Source organism: Antechinus flavipes, chromosome 5 (genome assembly GCF_016432865.1).
Source record: "Antechinus flavipes isolate AdamAnt ecotype Samford, QLD, Australia chromosome 5, AdamAnt_v2, whole genome shotgun sequence".
In the NCBI taxonomy this organism is placed as follows: Eukaryota; Metazoa; Chordata; class Mammalia; order Dasyuromorphia; family Dasyuridae; genus Antechinus; species Antechinus flavipes.
Window position 1 is genome coordinate 202345554 of NC_067402.1, and position 20726 is coordinate 202366279.

Genomic DNA, 20726 nt, shown 5'->3' on the forward strand with positions numbered 1-20726 from the left:
TGACCTTTTGTTTTTCCATATGAACTTTGTTGTTATTTTTTCTAGGTCATCAAAGTAGTTTTTTGGGCATCTGATTGGTATAGCGCTAAATAAATTGATTTGTTTAGGTATTATTGTCATCTTTATTATTTTTGCTCGCCCTATCCAAGAGCATTTAATATTTTTCCAATTGGTTAGATCAGACTTAATTTGTGTGAAAAGCATTTTGTAGTTTTGCTCATAAAGTTTCTGATTTTCCCTTGGCAGATAGCTTTCTAAGTATTTTATACTATTAGTAATTATTTTAAATGGAATTTCTCTTTGTAGGTAAATAACTCTTAATAATTGCTTTCATTTCATCTTCATTAGTAGTATAGTCACCCTTTTCATTTTTGATACTAGTGGTTTGGTTTTCTCATTAAAAAATCCTATTTATGTATTTTATTGGATTTTTCATTGAATTAGTAAATAAAACGAGGCTAGTTTTATAAAAAGCCAATTAATTAAGGTACTCAGTTACATGAATATTCAAATCAAGTATGAAGGACCTATGAAGGAAGACTACCTACCACCAAAGAAAGAATATAGAAACATATCTTGTATAATTTCACACACACACACACACACACACACACACACACACACACTCGTGTGCGGGAGGGGTGTGTGGGTGTGTGTGGCCAATGATGGCCTTCTCTAGTGCAGGGTTGGGAGAGAGGGAAGGAAACAGCTTGGAACTCAAAATGTAACTAAATTTAAAAAAACACTAGAGAAGTTCAGAAAAGAAGTTTCCCCCTTCTCCTCTCCCAGGAGTTAGAGATGATATAAACAGTGTTAGGCAATTGGTGATATGTGCCTGTACCACAATTCTGATTTGATATAAAAATATGGATAGAATTAACAATTGAATGTGTAAAAGGTGATGAAATTACCAAATGAGATAGTACAGAAAGTAAAGAGAAGAGAGTCTTGAACTGACATAAATTAATAGATGTGGCATAGATGAAGAACTAGTAGAAGAGACTAGTAAATATTAGTCAGAAAGATAGAAAGAATAAGGAGAAAACAATGTAATAGACCAAAGAGCTTTTATCAGGAAAGATCAATCAGCAGAGTCAAATGATAAAGGAAAAATAAAAGGTCCCTTAGACTGGGCAATTAAGAGATCACTGGTAACTATAACAGCAAAAAAAAAAAAAAAAAAGAAAAGAAAAAGAAAAAGCCAATTAAAGGTGAAGTTTAAGAAAAAATATGTCAGGATGTAAAAGAAATCCTCTTCAAAAGTTGCATCGCAGTTGGAAGATTGTTCATTACATATCTAAGAGCATGTTTTATAATTTTCTTCATTTATTCACCTGGTCAATACTTGCGTGTCTGATAGAACTAGATTAAACAATCTATCTTCAGTTTTCAAAATGAAGAAATGACATATCCGATCTTCCAAAGTAGTACAACAGTCTTAATTTTTTTTTTTTTATGAGGAGAAACCAACAACCTTCCCAAACTCACTTTAGTCTCCTGCTCTCTGAACCCCGGTTTCTTCAATCATCAATATGAGAAGTGTGAGAATAAGCCTAACCCAAGAAGCTTTTATTAGTTTTTTAGTCTGAAAAGTCCGCACTTCTGGGACAAAAACACGTGTCAACTTTCAAGATAGCTATTACAAATAGCATTTGAAACATACCCAGAAATGAATCACAAGAGGTTGAAAAACTCCATAGAGTAGAATAGATGGCTGTAGTGGGGTGGTTGAAGAGAGGCTGGATTCTCTAAATGAAGGATGAACTCATCAAGGATGAAAAGTTCAAATAATAGTGCATTTTTAAAAGAACTTTTTCCCTCTGAGGTCGAACCAAAGCAGTTCTCTTATAAAAGTCCCTTGGCATTTGAAACTTTTCTTACAATTTAAGAGATTTTTCTATTATAGCTTTTCCAAAGACCCACATTGTGTCCCTACTCTATCCTGGGAGTTTCCCTAAAACAGGCAGCGCCAGAGAACAGTCTGGCTCTAAGACAGAGCCCATGCAACTCAGGACCAGGAACGATTCGAGGTTAGAACATACTGTTCTCTCTTCTCTCAAAGGCTTTCGCAGCGTTTGACAAATTTCCCCCTATCCCACTCCCAACTCTTCCTTCCCTGACTCTACGTTTTTAACAGACTCTTGGAGCCACACTTTATTGTTGACTGAGTCTATAATTTTAGTTAGAGTGACATTTTTATAGCTGAGTGGTACACACCTTCCAGTCCACAAGGGGAAAAAATCTTGTTTAACAGAAAATGAGAGACACCCGCCAAATCCCCAGAGCTTTTTCCACATTGCCAGAGAAATCTGACGCTTTGCTCCTCCCTTTAAAAAAAAAAATAAGCCAACCCAAATAAATAATAATGATTCGTTTCCCCAGCGGCCTTTTCCCATGGTCCTTAGTCCCCTTTCCTCCGTCTCCACCCTCTCTGGCTTGCTTTAGTTCCGTGGGAGACTGGCTGGGGAGCGGGAGGTAGTTGCTTAGTCTCCTAGACCAAGTCCAGCTGCTGCTGTCCGGCGGCAGTAAAGAGCAGAGCAGAGCAGAAGAAGCATAGTAAAGATTGGATTGCTTGCCTCCCTGCTCTTCTTCACGATGTTTCCCAGTGCTTTATCTGCCCGTACTGGCGTATACTGGGATATACTGGGCTCTTCGGCACTACTGGACACAGCTCCAGGCTTTGGAAACCTGGGAAAGAGTTTCCTAATTGAGAACTTGCTGCGGGCTAGAGACTCTCCATCGTGTCTTCCAGCTCCTCCTCCCTTAGCTCCCTTAGCGGCAGCCACAGACACCACGGCGAAAATGCCGGAGCATCCCCTCCCTTCCAGCCCGTTACCCCTCAAATTGTGCCTTGGAGGAGAACAAATCGGGAGTCCTTATCGGACTCATTGGGCTTTTCAAGTGCTTAATCCTTCGACTGACAGCAGTCAGCTGCCAGGCCTGGCTCGGGAAGACCAAGGTGGTGTCTTCCAACTCGCTGTCCCAGGTGAGATCCCTCCTTTCCTAAATCTAATTCTTCAAAGCCCCAGGCTAACTGTGGACAATCTAGGAAACTGCAGAAACTGTTTCTGGGGCGCGTAGTTTCTGTTGCTACTGCCCCTAACTTATATTGATTGGATGGGACATCACCTTTACTGTAGTTGTCACCTTAAGGGTCTTGGAAGAAGCTACAAAACGTTTTTCTCTTTGCTAGAGCTACACCTTTTCCTTTCTTTTTATAAATTAACTAGGGATTAGGAACACTTTAATTCTGGCCTTTGGGGGTGTTCTGGTGGCTCTGTGCTAGGAGAAGTGGGGGTGGGGCATGGTGAGAAGTAGACTTGGTGGTCCAGTCCGCAGACACAGTTTAGTGTTTTCTTGCTGTCTGCCTCTGTCTCTCTCTATTTTAATTCTCCGTGCACCTAGTTGGAGGTAGGAAGAAACATTCTAAGTTTCAAGCCAAGTAGGTAGTTTTCCCGGGGGGTTTAAAAATAACTACTTTGAGAATTCTTTGTGATGGATATTTCCAACCTCTATTAACGGAACTAAAAGAAAGGAAAAGACAGACTGTCTCTCCTCCTCTTCCCCCCTCCTTCCTATCTCCTCCCGCTCTAGTTTGTGAAGACTTTAGAAAAGTCCAGATCTGGATGGTGAAAAGTGATTTTGGAAGTGGAGAAGTAACTTTATAACTATAATAGAACAGGTACACATTGGGCTGCATAAATTTTTAAAAATTGAAACTATGTAGTAATCATTCTTTTTGTTATTGTTTTTCTGAATTTGGTTAATAAACTCTTCTATGGATCTTATTGTAAAAGCTCCTAAAGAAAATCTAATATTAATGATCTCACATAATTTTGATGAAAACAACCATTGTTTTTTCCAGTTTAATGTGATTCCTGATGGAAAGGGAACAGGTATCAAGTTCCACAGCCAGATTCTTCTTTATGCCAACAATGAAATTCTAATTAATCATTTTTGCCCTTTGGAGAGGAAGAGGATGATTCAGGTGACTGCTATTTTTGCTGGTTTGAAAGGTCACTTATTAGCTTCTTTGAAGTATCAGACAGCATTTGTTATAGGGATTTAGAGTTTTTTTTTCTTTTCTTCTAAAGACAAAATTTATATTAAAATATTAAGAAAATTAGAAATGTATAAAATATCAAGTGGAAGAAATCTATTCATTATGAACCTTGCATTTGTAAACAGCAGAGAATTAACATTCCGAATCTCTTTTGGGTAATTTGGCCTGTAAGCATTCTTGACTATTTCTAGTATTTGTAAATTAATCCTGCCCAGGTGTGATTCTACAAAAGCCACACAAGTTACCTCTTCAAGGAAATAATTTTTTAAAAATGTGTTAAGTTTAATGAATGCTATAAATATGTACATATTTAAATGAACTGAAATAGTTTTCAACTTGCATATCAAAACATTAAATAACCAAGGACATTTCCTGGAACTATTTAGATGGTAAGATAAAAACAAGTCTTTTTTCAAATTAAAATGTAAAAATATTAGTTTTATTTGTATTTGAAAATATGTTCCCTTAATTATTACTTAAGTAATTTATTATTAGAAATTTCTTGATGTTGTTAATTTTTATCTTAAAATACAATTTCTTGTTAATGACTAAATCAAATAGTTTTAATTCATTTTAAAATCTGAAGAGGAATAAAAATTAAAAGTGATGGAAAAGGTTGGTTGTACATTTATACTGTTTTAACAGTTTTTATATAGAAAACAGTTTTTCCTACTTATGAATTTTGTAGAATTTTTTTAGAATAATAGTTAGGATTTATGAAGTATTTTCTAGTTTACTGATTTTAGTTTTTAAGCCTGTAATTTTTGCTTTAGCTAAGAAGCAGGCTAATTTGATTTAATACATAGAAATTAGAAAGGGATATACTTTAATATGCATATATGTTATGTAAGAGACTGATATACTACAAATTATCTAAATTTTTATTGAAAAAAAATTATGACTCTTTTAAAGAATTATTAAATTAAGTGAGAACATCAAATCTTTTGATTTAAATGTTTGAGCATATTGCTTAGCTTTTAGTTTTTCTTAAATTAAAAAAATGTTGACTACCATTCCCAAAGCTTTAAAACTTTTAAAGATGGCCATATCTTAGAAATTCTATTCAAATTAATCTATTGAATCAGGGACATAGAATACATTTTCGAACAGAAGATAATTCTGGTCACTGATTCTATAAAATGCTTGAGAAAATTGGTTTTTAAGTCAACAATGATAATCTCTATAGATAATATAAACACATTCAAATTATTTTCATTCTGAGGATTAGCTAAAGCTTTACATCATACATAATGTTGGGGAGATAAATTTCTGCAATCTACTAATAAAATGGTTGAATTAAGTCAGGTTCACATTTTATATGAGATTACCTAGAGAATGATTAGAATGAACTTGAATTACAGAATTACATATTATATTATAATACAGCAAGTGAATAAAAGAAGGGATATGACAGCACATAAGAATATGTATACTCATGGATTTAATAAGAAAACAATGTTTTATTTCTGCCATAAGACTTAGTGATAGTTTTCTTTTAAAACATAGAATAATGAATCAAATTATGTGTATACTGCATACTGTTCTCTCCAGTACCTTGCACCCTCTTCTGTGGAATATCTCAGCCATGCCTTATTCCCACCATGTTAAACTTCACTCCTCCTGTGATATCACTAATCCTCTTCAAAAATGAAAGATGAACAACAACTCATGTACTTCTAAATGGAACTAGAGAAAATAATGAAATTGTGTCAATTTCCTCTTCAGATTTATTGCATAATTTAATTGCCATTTACTGAGGCAAGGCAATATCTTTCACCTCCCAAATTGATTAACTGGTTTTTCTGAAACGTCTTTTAGCATTCTGACTCTCTCATTTGAGAAAGAAAAGGGAGAAGGGAATAAGCATTTATATAACATCCACTATGTGTTTGGTACTGCACTAACCTTTTACAAATATTATCTCATTTGATCCTTAAAACAATCCTGATTACAGTTGAGGAAATTGAAGCAAGCAGAAGTTAGAGGATTGTCCAGGGTTACACAGTTGCTAAGTATCTGAGGCCAGATTTAAATTGTTTTCTATACTCCAGGCTCAGTGTTCTATCCTCTGTGCCACTAACTGTCTCTGAGAACCTTATCTCATTTCTTATTTTAATAAAAACTTTTTATTTTAAAAAATATATGCAAAGATAGTTTTCAGCATTCATTCTTGCAAAACCTTGTATTCCAATTTTTTCCTCTCCCTTCTCCCCACCCTTCCCCTAGATGGCAAGAAATCCAATATATGTTAAACATGTGCAATTCTTCCATACATATTTCCACAATTATTATGCTGCACGAGAAAAATCTGATCAAAAGGGAAAAATGAGAACGAAAATGAAAAGCAAGCAAATAATAACAAAAAAGGTAATAAAACTATGTTGTGATCCAAATTCAGTCCCACAGTCCTCCCTCTGGATATAGATGACTCTCCATCACAAGTCTATTGGAAATAGTTTGTCATTTCTTATTTTTAAGAAGGAGGATTTGTGAAAAATTCCCTCTTTCCTCCTCCACATCTCACATAGCAGATGCCTTTTCCCATCTTTTTCACTCCTGTCTCACACAAAGAAGTTCTTTCTCCTTGTCAAGAAATCCTTCTACAAATATAAGTGATCCCTTTCCAGAAGATGACCTCTTCTATCATCCCACTTCTCATTCATCTTCAGTACCCCTGTTTACTGGCTGCTTTCTTTCTGCTTATAAACACACTCAAGTCTCTTTCATCCTTCCCAAAACCTCACTTGATCTATCCATCCCACATGAGTATTATACCATGTCTTTCTTTTATAAGCTAAACTTGTGAGAGCAATATACAATCAGCATCTCAAATTCCTTTCCTATTTCTTTCTCCTTAACTGCAACCTGACTTCTGATCTCATCATTCAAGTGAAACTATTCTCTCCAAATTTACCAGTGATTTATTTTTCAGTTGCCAAATTCAATGACTTTTTCTCAATCTTCATTCTTGACCTCTCAGGAGCAATTGACCCTAACAAAAATCTTCTCTTTGATATTTTCTTGCTGCTTCTGTTTTATTTCTATTCCTGGATGTCTGACCACTATTTCACAATCACTTTGTTTTCTTTTCCATCAGGTCATACCCAATAATAGTGTCTTCTCAGGTTCTCTCCTGAGCATTCTATTCTTCTCTCTCTATATTATTTCACTTGGTAATTTTATCAGCTCCCAAGGATTCAATTAGGCATTTTGAGATCTATTTCTCTATTGCTCTCCTCTATTGATTTTTAGCTTCACATCTCCAACCATTCCCTAGTTAAACTCAATAGATCCAAACCAACTCATTATCTTTTCCTAAAATTCTTCCTTCCTCCTAAGTTTTCCATTATTATTAAAGGTACCACTATGGTCCCAATCACCCAGGCTCCAAATGTTGATGTCAAACACAACTCCTCATGCAAACTCAACTCCTATCTAATCTGTTGCAAAAATGTATTGATTTTGCTTTCATTATTTCTCTTATCTTCTCTCTTTTTATCTTCATTGACAATACTCTGGTACAGGCTCTTATCACCTCATAGCAAGACTATTCTAATAATTTTCTGGTTATTTTGTTTTTGTTTTTTGCTTCAATTCATTTCCAATCCAATTCATTTTTTCATTCACCTATCAAATAAATTTTCCTAAAACACAGATTTGACCATGTTTCACCCATCTTCAGGAAAGTCCACTGGCTTTCATTTACCTCCAGGATCAAATAAAACATATTTTGCTTGACTTTTAAAGTCCTTCATAAGCAAGCCCTTTCTACTTTTTCACTTTTCTTACACTTGTGACATTGAATTTGATATTCTGTTCACAAGACACTCTGTCTCTGTAAACAACAGTGTAACTACTTAAATTCAATATAACTATAATATTATATATACTTTTGGTTTCAAGACCTATATCTGCTTCTCACTAATTTTATGACTTGGGAAAATTACCTCTCTCATACTCTGTTTCCATAATTATAAAATGAAGTGATTCTCAGTCAACAAGCATTTAAGTATTTATCTATGTATAAGGTAATGCACTAAGCTTTGGGGATACAAAGAAAGTAAAAAATGAAGTCTTTACCATTATAAAACTTACAATCTTGTGGGAGAGCACAACATGAAAATAACTATATATAAATACAAGATAATATAAAATATAAATGGAAAATAATCTCTTAGAGAAGGCACTAGAAGTGGGAGGGACTTGGAAAGGCTTCTTGAGGAAGTTGGAATTTGACTTGAGTTCTAGTTGAAACTAGGGAACAACCAATAAAAACAAAGAGTGGGAAAATGGAATATCATATGCCAGGAATAGTAAATAGGCTATTATAAGCTCTTCCAGGTATAATATTCCAGTTCAAATTTAACTGAAATTTTAATGTAGATATATACATATATATTTATACACAGATATATATATATATATATATATATATATCTCCATACATATTCATTTACTTTGTTGTTGTTCATTCATTTCAGTTGAAAATATATTTGTGATCCTATATGGGGTTTTCTTGGCCAAAATACTAGAGTGGTTAACCATTTCTTTCTCTTTCTCATTTTACAGATGAGAAACTGAGACAAACAGGGTTAAGTGACTACTTGCACAGCATCACACAGTTGGAAAGTTTGAAAAGATAATTCTGTCTCCAGCCTCAGCATTCTATCTAGTGTACCACCTAACTGTCCACATACATATGTGTATATATATGTATATACACACACACATATATATATGTGTATGTATATTTTTGGTTACCTGATTCCTCCTGCATTTCTTAAAAAAAAACACACACACATTAACAAGAATATAGAAACTACCTAAGCATTGGTAAATTGGATACGTTTTGTACACTAAATATGTCTTTAGAACTATTATAAAGAATGATAAAAATCAAATATACTCCCATATGTAGTTTATTGATGATTAATAATCCCAAATGTGGCTTTAAAAAGCCAAAGTTCTGTTTTGTTTGTGGATTGATGATCCTTATCATACAGTAATCTGATGACTGTGTGAAGCCTATAGGTTCTTGAGTAATATTACCCACCTGAAGCCATTATTTTAATTATTGCATGCTGTAAAAATATGGAGACATATATCTTTTTTGTTTTCTCATCTATTCAAACAAACCAAAATAAGCAACCAAATTTTGGGAAGAAAAGGTCTGGATTATAGGTTATTTGGATGGGAATACAGTGTAAGAAGCCAGAAAAGTAGAAAGGGATCAGGTTGTGAAGGTCTTTATATACCTAACAGAGTTTTATAAAATTCTAGATATAATAGGGAGCCATTAGAATTTGAGATGGGGTTGGGGTGGTTCTATAGTCAGACCTACAATTTAGGAAAATTTCTTTGGCAGTTGAGTAGAAGTTGAAATGGATCATTGAAATGGAGTGAGGAGAGATCTTCTTCCTGGCTTTAAATGAGGATCAATAGACTTGGGAGGGGAAAAAAAAGAACACTAGCAAAAATATCAAAAAATTTTCACTAAATATCGTAACCTCACAAAGAGAGCTTCTAATTTATAAAAATTGTCATCAATTTGCTTAAAAAATGCCTCTTCATCAAAGAGACTGGTCTGAGGTTGGTATTTATTAGCACTGAAAAATTACAGTTCCTCTGCTTTGACCCCAAAGCTGTGAAAATTCAAATTTAAATGGAACAATAGTCTTGTGTAGCTTTACATTCATTAGTTATATTTAAGGAATATTTTGAGATTATTTTGGATGAAACATGCTCTATACTTATATTGAAATGAAGATATTCTGCATAAGACCACAGTCATTTCATTCTCCCTTTGTTTCATCAAACTTTATTTTTCTTGTGGTAGCATCCCATGATTGACATATATAATTTTAGTTCTCTTTAATATGTTATTTTAAGGTGATTTGACCCAAATGTTTTGGTTTATTTAGGAACATTAGATAAATTTTCCCTTAATGATTTTTTGCTTTTATAATGTTAGTGTAGACCTTTTATGTCAGTTTGTCATTTCTTTGCGACTGAGATTACTAATGCCTTAAGAATAACAGAAAGAAAAACTCCTGATTTTTGCATCAGAATATTTGTTGAATATTTGCACTACTCTATATTAATTTTATTGTTTCTCAAAAAATGTATAGCCATTCAGTTTTTACCTTAACACAGAAATGTATTTATTAACCTGTTTCTCATCTCATTCAAAATTATTTGAATCTATTTTTAGTAATGTTTCTGCTTTACTGAAATCTTTAAATTTACTTTATATGTTTTCCAGCTAAAATATTTGAATTGTCAGTAAAGTTGATTTCACTTTTAAGAGTATTGTCCATTTTGACAACTAGTCATATTGTTTGGAATATGTCAAAGACAACTTTTTGATGTTATATGATTTCCTGAATTGATCAGTTCAAGCATTTAGTTTCTCTCAGAAATAAAAGATGAAAAGCCTTTATAAATTTTACTCCAATTCTATATACTATTAAAAGATGAAAAATCTTTAAAATAGTTAATTTTTTGGCAGTTTTCTAAGGTTTCCTTTCATTCAATCCTAAATTGCTACCATAGATATCTACTTGCATATACACATATAAGTATTTATATATATTAGACATAAGCATACATAGATTTGTTATTTCTTTCATAATTTCCTCTACCAATGCAGAACAGCACTTTTCCTGCAATTTTCAGGCTTAGGATTTCCTTATGTAACCAAGTAGTTCAATGACTTCCACAATCTTTCATAAAACCAGCAATGAATCTAGATCATCCTGCTTCTTAGGCTAGTTTTCTATATACTGAGATAGCTTCTTTATAAATATCCCACTAGAAATTGTTTTTAGTTTAGTAGTACAAAAATTTTTTTTCTGAAATCATCCTGCTGATCATTTCTTATAGAACAATAACAATTCTATTACATTCATATACCACAACTTACTCAGCCACCACCAAACTCAGTTTCCAATTCCTTTCCACTACAAAAAGGGCTGCAATGAACATTTTTGCACTTGTGGGTCCTTTTCCCTTTATTATAATCTCTTTGGGATACAAGTCCAGTAGATACACTGCTGGATCAAAGAGTGTGCTCGTTGGCCAACTTTTTGAGCATAGTTCCAAATTGCTCTCCAGAATGTTTGGATCAGTTCAGAACTCCACCCACAATGCATTAGTGTCCCAGTTTTCCCCCATTCCCTCCAACATTTGTCATTGTTTTTTGCTGTCATTTTAGCCAATCTGAGTGATATGTAGTGGTACCTCAGAGTGATACATACATTTTAATGGAAGTTTCTAAGCAATTTGATGCCTTTGGGTAAGGGGTTGCTAATCACCATAAAATCTTAGGTTTAGAACTGGATGTGGTCTCAGACATCATCTAGTATATCTCTTCGTTTTATAATTAATATACAGAGGTCACATACTAAGTAATAGAGTCATTATTTTAACCTGATTTAAGTCTTCTGACCCCAGGGTTATTGTTTTTCCTACTGTAGTATCCTGCCTCCTTGGGGAAAAGTGATAGATTGGAGAAATTGTGTGCTTGGCTACCTGGTGGTGGTGGTGGTGGTGGTGGTGTGTGTGTTCAATACTACTTGCTTTTGTTGCTTCCTGCTCCTGTTCCTGATCCTACTCCATTTGTTGTTGCTACTACTGCTAAAGTGCTTACTGTTAAGGAATTTGAAGTCTATTTGGAAGATTTAACACATATAAAGATCAGAGACTAGAAAAGTGGGTTATTATCTAGGTAATTGAAGATTGTGAGTGGAATTGTAGGATAGAATATTTGACTTTTTCCAGTAAAACTGCTGTTTTATCTTTCAAAAAAAAAGAAGAAAGAAAAAGAAGAAAAAGCAAAGAGGTGGGAAAGGAGGATATGGTACAGAGTTGGAGAAGGATAGATGGAAGGATGCTCAGAGTAGATTGGTCCTGTTGTCTTAATGGATAGTCATTCACTGAGAAGGAACATGTAGATCATGATCTCCTTTCTGCTAGATATAGTGAGTTAAGTAAGTTTTTCACTCAGCAATTCAGCAATTGGGTAGAGTTTCAATAACTTCCCACTCCCACACCAGTTTAATCTTTTCAGCTAGCAATACCTTCAGATTTAAAAGAATCAGTATCTTTTATTAAGATCAAGTACAGGAAAAGCAGACATAGAGCTAATTGGTAGAACATTATTCTTTTTGAAATTCTCTTGGATGACTGACTGAATAAGTAAATTATGAAATTCATATTTCATTAATTACAAAATAAATATTTATTAAATATTTACTATATGCCATATACTATGTTAAGTGTTCATGATATCATTAAAAGCAAAGATGCAAACCCCACCTGTTAATATATGGCTGGAAAATCGCTTGGTGTCCCTGAAAGTAGGGATAGAAAAAGTGAAATCTCATTAATAAGATACCAGACTTATAGAGCAGAGGAAAATATCTTTTTTTGATATGCATAAATTTAGGAGTTTTAGGAGGAGATTAAAAGTGCTGAATAGAATTGAAATACCATTTAATCACAAACCTTATCCCATTGAGTTAAACCGGTACTTGAACAATCTTCTCTAAGATATTTGACATATCTCTCATAAAGACCCCCTTCTTTGGAAGTTCATTTCACTTTGGGATATCTCTAATCCCAATTGTTAGGAAGCTTTTTCCCTATATCAAACCAAAATTTGTTTCTTTGCCACCTTCCATACACTGCCCCCACGTTTCCCTTCCAGGTCAAAACAGTACATCTAGTTCTTCTATATGGAAAATACTTTTTAAAAAATGACAGTTATCATACTCCCCCAAAGTCTTCTTGAGGTTAAACATTCCCAAATGATCCTCATATGGCATGAATTCAAGGTCCTTAACTCTTCTGGTTGTTCTTCTTTGGATACTCTCCAGCTTAAATATCTTTACTTTTAAATAGCACCCAGAACTTTGCACACTATTCCAGATGTGGTTTTTCCAAGGAAAAGTTAGCACCTCCCTTACTTCTGAAAACTTTTCCCCTCTCTTATTGTAGCCCAAATCACATTATCTTATTTGATTGCTATGACAAACTCTTGACTCATTAAGCTTATAAGGAGGACTGAAGAACTTTTGTTGACTGAAAAAAAAATTTAATTTCAGGCTCCACAAGTTCTTTCTCTGGAGATAGACACTATCTTTTATCATAAGTTCCACAGAATTGTCTTAGATCACCATATTGTTGAGAATAGCTGAGTTGTTTATAGTAGATCATCATACAATATTACTGTTACTGTGTAAAATGTTCTTTTTGTTCTACTCATTTCACTTTGCATTAGTTCATGTGGTATGTTTTTCTGTAAGCATCCTACTCATCATTTCTTAAAGCACAATAGTATACCATCACTATCATATACAACAACATGTCTACACATGTTTCTCATTCTTTGCCATCTCTAACCACTAAAATATTTTTGTATATGCAGATCCTTTTCCTTTTTATTTTTTTATTTCTTTGGATTACAGATCTAGTAGTGGTATTGCTTAGTCAAAAGATATGCATGATTTTATAGCCCTTTTGGCATAATTCCAAATTGCTTCATAACATTGTTGAATTAATATATTAATTCACCAATAGTACAATAATGTTTCAGTTTTCTCACATCCCCTCCAACATCAATCAATTTCTTTTTGTCAAATTAGCATATTTGACAGTTGTTTCAATTTGCATTTCTCATAATAGTGAGAGAACATTTTTTATAGGATTATAGGTAGCTTTGATTACTTTATCTGAAAACTAAGTGTTCATATCCTTTGACTATCAATTGAGAAATTGCTCTTATTTCTATAATTTGACTCAGTTTTCTGTATGTTTGAGAAATGAAGTCTTTATCAGAGAAACTCATGTGAAATATTTTTTTAAAAATAGTGATTACCAACTACATATTTCCCTCTATCCAATTTTCTATCTTTTTATTCTATTTTCTCTTTCTTTTTATCCTGTCCATTTTCAAAAGTGTTTTGCTTCTTACTTTTGCTTGCCCTAAACTACCCTACCTTCAACTACCCCTATCCTTTTTTTTTTTTTTTATCTTCTTCCCTTCCTACTTTCCTATATGGTGAGATAAATTTCTACATTCAACTCAGCGTGTATATTATTTCCTCTTTGATCCCTTCTGATGAGAGTAAGATTCAAGCTTTGCTTGTCATCTTCCTATATTCCTTTCCACTATAATAGCATTTTCATGTCCCTTTTATATGAGATAATTTACCCCATCCTGTGTCTCCCGCTCCTACTTTTCTACTACAATCTTTCTCACCCTTTGATTTTTTGGTATCATGCCATCAGTGTCATCTCATTTCCACACCTTCTGTCTATGTATACATATTCCTTTGAACTATCCTAATAGCGAGAAAGATTTTAAAAGGTATAAATATCATTTTCCATATAGGAGTATAAACAGTTCAACCTTATTGAATCCCTTATGATTTCTCTTTCTTGTTTATCTTTTTATGCTTCTTACATTTTAAAATCAAATTTTCTATTCAACTTTTTTTTTTCATCAAGAATGCTTGAAGGATCTTTATTTCATTGCATGTCAATTTTCCCCTTTGAATGATTATGCTCAGTTTTGCTGGGTAGGTGATTCTTGCTTTTTGTTCTAACTTTGGAATATCATATTCCAAGCTTTCCAATACTTTCATGTAGAAGCTGTTAAATCTTGTATTATCCTGACTGTGGCTTGATATTTGAATTGTTTTTGATTGCTTGCTATATTTTAAACTTGATCTGGGAGGTCTGTATTTTGACTATAATATTCCTGGGAGTTTTCATTTTGGGATTTCTTTCAGAAGATGATCAGTGGATTCTTTCAGTTTCTATTTTATAGAATAGCATATCTAGTTCTAGCATATCTGGGACATTTATCTTGATAATTTCTTGAAAAGTTATGCTTGGGGTTTTGGGGGTTTTTTGATCATGACTTTCAGGTAGTCCAATAATTCTTTAAATATTTCTCTTGGATCTATTTTCCAGGTCAATTGTTTTTCCAATGAGGTATTTTACATTTTGTCCTATTTTTAAAATTAGGATAATTTTTTGTTTGATAGTTTCTTGATATCTCATAAAATCATTAGTTTCCTTTTACCCCTGGAACTCCTATAAAAGGTTGCCATAAATCTCCTTTTTATTTTTTGTGGGCTGAAAAGTTTGGAAACCATCACTACTGCCAATGAGCATTGCTCTGAGGGATGCTCCTGGTTTGCTGGAACCTTGTCTGTGCAGGTGTGGTTTGCCCTAGACTGCACTCTTCTCCCATCTTGTGCAACCTTTCCTGCCAACCTTCTAAGGGGAATTGAGCTTTAAATTGCTTCACACCCTCTTTTCATAGATTTTTATGCTCTAGAATTTGTTTAGAGTCCTTTAAAGGTATTTCAAGCCATTTGAGGGAGAGCGCAGGTGAGTTCTTGCTTTACTATACCATCTTATCTCTGCCCTGTCCTTTACCTCTGTATTAAGTGGTGGACATCATGAGTTCTTTGGAATCATGGTTGATCTTTGTGATGAGTAAAATTCCTAAATCTTTCAAGACAGTTTGTCTTTACATTATTGTTCTCATTAAATTTGTTCTCTTGGTTCTGTTTATTTCACACTACACCAGTTTATACTATCCTTCTCAGGTTTCTTTGAAACCATTTCCTTCGTTATTTTATATATCATAATAGTATCATCACATTGCTATATCATAGTCTGTTCAATCATTCTCCAAACAATTGGTATCCTCTTTGTTTACAATTCTTTGTCATTAATCAAATCCAAGTAACATTTATTAAACACCTACTATGTATCAAGTACTGTGCTAAGCTCTTAGGATAAAATTAATAAAAGGTAAAATAGTCCCTGCCCTCAAGGAGCTTACAATTTAGTTGGGGAGAGGGGGGAGACAACCCACAGAAGAGGCAGGAAAGTAGAGAGAATGGGGGAAGAAAACAAGTCTCTCTGTTGTATGGGCAACTTGTTTTCTTAGATGAAACTAGGTAGTGCAGCAGAGGCAAAATGGAGTTGATTGAAAGTCTAATTTCTATGCTCTATAAAGAAAGACATTGGGAAGGTTTTTTTAATTAAAGTTTTTTACTTTTCAAAAGTTATTCATGGATAATTTTTCAACATTAACCCTTGCAAAACCTTGTGTTCCATTTTTTCTCCCTTCTCCCCATTTCCTCTCCTAGTTAGCAAGTAATCCAATATATATTAAACATGGTAAAAAATATATGATAAATCCAATATAAGCACACATATTTATAAAATTATATTGCTGCACAAGAAAAATCAAATCAAAAAAGAAACAAATTAGAGAAAATAAAATACAAGCAAACAACAACAAAATGAATGAAAATGCTATATTTTGATCCACACTCAATCCCCAGTCTTTTCTCTGGGTGTAGATGGCTCTCTTCATCACAAGATCATTGGAACTGGTCTGAATCATCCCATTGTTGAAAACAGCCATGTCCATCAGAATTGATCATCATATAATCTTGTTGTTGCCATGTACAATCATCTCCTGGTTCTACTCACTTCACTTAGCATTGATTCATGTAAGTTTCTCTAGCCCTCTCTGAAATCATCCTGTTGTTTCTTATAGAACAATAATATTCCATAACATTTATATACCATAACTTATTCATCCATTTTCCAATCAATGGTCATCCATTCAGTTTCAAGTTTCTGGTCACTGTAAAAAGGGCTACCACAAACATTTCCTTTCTTTTCTTTCCCTTTCTCTTTCCTTTCTTTATGATCTCTCTGGGATACAGGTACAATAGGGACACTGCTAGATCAAAGAGTATGCACACAGTTTGATAGCCCTTTGGACATAGTTCCAAATTGCTCTCCAGAATGGTTGAATCAATTCATGACTCTACCAATATCTTAGTGTCCCAACTTTCCCACACCCCCTCCAATATTTGTCATTATCTTTTTCTGTCATTTTAGCCAGTCTGAGAAGTGTGTAGTGGCATTTCAGAATTGTCTTAATTTGCATTTCTCTGATCAATATTGATTTAGAACATCTTTTCTTCATCTGAAAATTGTTTGTTCACATCCTTTGACCATTTCGAATTGGAAAATGGCTTCAATTCTTATAAATTTGAATCAGTTCTCTATATATTTTAGAAATGAGGTCTTTATCAGAACCTTTGAATATAAAATATTTTCCCACTTTATTGCTTCCCTTCTAATCTTGTCTGCATTAATTTTGTTTGTACAAAAACATTTTAACTTAAATATAATCAAAATTACCTATTTTTTTGTTCAATAATGATTTCCAGTTCTTCTTTGCCACAAATTCCTTCCTTCTCCACAGATCTGAGAGCTAGACTATCTTTTGTACTTCTAATTTGCTTATAATATCACTCTTTATGTCTACATTATGAAGACATTTTGACCTTTTTTTGCAGACCATTCTTCTTGTCCAATACAAGCACGCAACTATTTTTTTAAAAAGAAAAATAGCTTTTTATTTTTCAAAATACATGCAAAGATAGTTTTCAACATTCACCTTTGCAAAATCTTAAATTAAATGTTCTAAATTTTTCTTTCTCCCTCCTTCCTCTAGACAGTACACAATCCATTATATTTAGACATGTGCAATTCCTCTGAACATATTTCCACAATTATCATGCTGCACAAGAAAAATCAGATCAAAAGGGGAAAAAAATGAGAAAGAAAAAAACAAGCAAACAAATAAACAACAACAAAAAGGTTGAAGATAACTATGCTGTGATCCACATTCATTCTCCATAATCTTCTCTCTGGATATGGAAGATTTTTTCCCCTCACAAGTCTATTGGAATTGGCCTGAATTACCTCACTGTTGAAAAGAGCCATGTCCTTCAGAACTGATCATTACATATTCTTATTGATGCTATGTACTGTACAGTGTTCTATTAATTCTAATCATTTCACTCAGCATTGATACTGATTATATTATTTAAAATATAACAAAATTTTGTGACTATATTAGTAACTGGAGAAATTTTTTTTAACAAAATATGACACTAATTCTTATTAAAAATTAAAAATTAAAAACAGAGAAAGAAAATCACAGACCAATTTCCCTAATGAATGCTGATGCAAAAATCTTAAATAAAATATTAGCAAAGAAAATACAGAAAATTTTAGCATAGTAATAGATAGATTTTTACCTTAAAATGATACAAAACATCTATCTAAAATCATCAGGAAGCAAAATGTGTAACAGGGATAAGCCAGAAGTCTTTCCCCAAAGATCAAGAACAAAACTAGGATACCCAATTAATACCATTATTCAACATTGTATAAGAAATGCTAAGCAATAGCAATGAGGAGAAAAAGAAATGGAAAGAATCAGAATGAGCAATGAGGTAATAAAACTATCTTTTTTTTTCAGATGATATGATGATACACTTAGAAAATCCTAGTGATTTACTTTAAAAGTTAGTTGAAACAATAATTTTGTCATTTTTTTTTAGGTTTCCAAAGTAATTTCTTGGCAGTGTGATTATTATAATCCTGAACAAGTAGAATTGTCATTTTTATTATATTGTCTTGGTCTGCCCATGAGCACTTAATATACTTCCAATTGTTAGACCTGACTTTATTGTGGAAAGTATTTGGTAATTATGTTCATATAGTTCCTGACTTTGTCTTGACAGGTAGACTCTCAAATATTTTATATTGTCTATAGCTATTTTAATGGCATTTATCTTTGTATCTCTTGCTGCTGGACTTTGTCGGTAATATATAAAAATGCTGATGATTTTTTGTGGATTTATTTTGTGTCCTGAAACTTTGCTGAAGTTGTGAATTCTATCTAGTAGTTTTTAGTTGAATCTCTAGGATTCTCTAGATATACCATCATATCATCTGCAAAGAGTGATACTCATGTTTCCTCATTATTTTCTCTAATTCCTTTAATTTCTTTTTCTTCTCTAGTTGCTAAAGCTAACATTTCCAATTCAATATTGAATACTTATGGCAATCTTATTTCACCGTGATCTTATTGGGAATATTCTATTTTATCTCCATTACATTTGATGCTTGCTGATGGTTTTCAATAGTTGCTACTGATCATTTTAAGGAAAACTCCATTTATTCCTATACTCTCTAATGTTTTTAATAGAAATAGGTGTTGGATTTTGTCAAACACTTTTTCTGTATCTATTGAGATAATTGCATGATTTCTATTAGTTTGGTTATTGATATAATCAATTATGCTCATAGTTTTCCTAATTTTGAAATAGTCCTACATTCTTGGTATAAATCCTACTTGGTCATGATGTATTATCCTGGTGAAAATTTTCTGTAATTTCTTTGCTAATATTTTATTTAAGATTTTTGCATCAGCATTCATTAGGGAAATTGGTCTATGATTTTCTTTCTCTGTTTTGATCCTATCTGGTTTGGATATCAGCACTATATCTGTATCATAAAAGGAATATGATAAGACTCTTTCTTTCCCTGCTTTTCTAAAGACTTTGCATAGTATTGGAATTGTTATTTAAATATTTGGTAGAATTCACTTGTAAATCCATCTGGCTCTGGAGATTTTTTTTTTAGGGATTTGATTAATATCTTGTTCAATTTCTTTTTCTGAAATGAGATTATTTAAGAGTTTATTTCTTCCTCTATTGAGCAGGGCAATCTGTATTTTTGTAAGTATTCATCCATTTCACTTAGATGATCAGATTTATTGGCATACAGTTGAGCAAAATAGCTCCTAATTATTGCTCTAATTTTCTCTTCATTGGTGGAAAGTTCATCCTTTTCATTTTTGATACTAGCAATTTGATTTTCTTCTTTCATTTTTCTAATCAAATTAACGAAAGATTTATTTTGTTGGTTTTTTCCATAAAAGCAACTCTTAGCTTTTTTATTAGTTCAATAGTTTTCTTTCAATTTTATTAATTTCCTCTTATTTTCATAATTTCACATTTGATATTTAATCGGGGGGGGAGAGGTTAATTTGTTCTTTTTCTAGCTTTTTTAGTTGCATGCCCAATTTATCGCTCTTCTCTTTCTTTATTTTACTATAGAGATATAAAATTTCTCTTAAGAATTGGTTTAGCTGCATCCCATAAATTTTGGTATGTTGTCTCATTATGCTCATGGATGAAAATATTGATTGTTTCTATAATCTATTGTTTCACCCACTCATTCTTTAGGATTAGATTATTTAGTTTTCACTTAATTTTTGGTCTATTTTTCCCTGACCCTTTATTACATGTAATTTTTGTTGTATCAGGATCTGAAAAAAATGCATTTACTATTTCTATCTTTCTGTATTTGACTTTGAGGCTTTTATGTCCTAATACATGGTTAATTTTTGTGTAGGTTCCAGGTACTGCTGAGAAAAATGTATATTCATTTCTGTCTCCATTCAATTTTCTCCAAAGCTCTATCATACCTAACTTTTCTAAAATTCTATTTACCTTTGAGAAAAAACATTTTCTTTCTGTCCCCATTCAATGTTCTCCAGTAGTCTGTTATCTAACTTTTCTAAAATTCTACTTACCTTTGTAACATCTTTCGTATTTATTTTACAGGTCAATTTATCTAGTTCTGATAAAGCAAGCTTGAGATCCTCCACTAATATAGTTTTGCTGTTTATTTCTTCTTGAGCCCTTTTAACTTCTCTGGTTGCTTTATTACTTGGGATATGCATATTTAGTATTGATATTAC

The 20726-nt window shown here is 32.9% G+C and overlaps 1 protein-coding gene across 1 annotated transcript in view; it reads left to right on the plus strand.

Moving 5' to 3' along the window:
• Positions 1–2113: 2113 nt before the first annotated feature.
• The window catches only part of DBX2 (developing brain homeobox 2), a 45381-nt gene continuing 26768 nt past the window's right edge, over positions 2114–20726 (plus strand). The window contains exon 1 of the mRNA XM_052001381.1: positions 2114–2986. Coding sequence (XP_051857341.1) covers positions 2596–2986 — 391 coding nt within the window. The 5' untranslated portion in view covers positions 2114–2595. The remainder of the gene's footprint in view (positions 2987–20726) is intronic.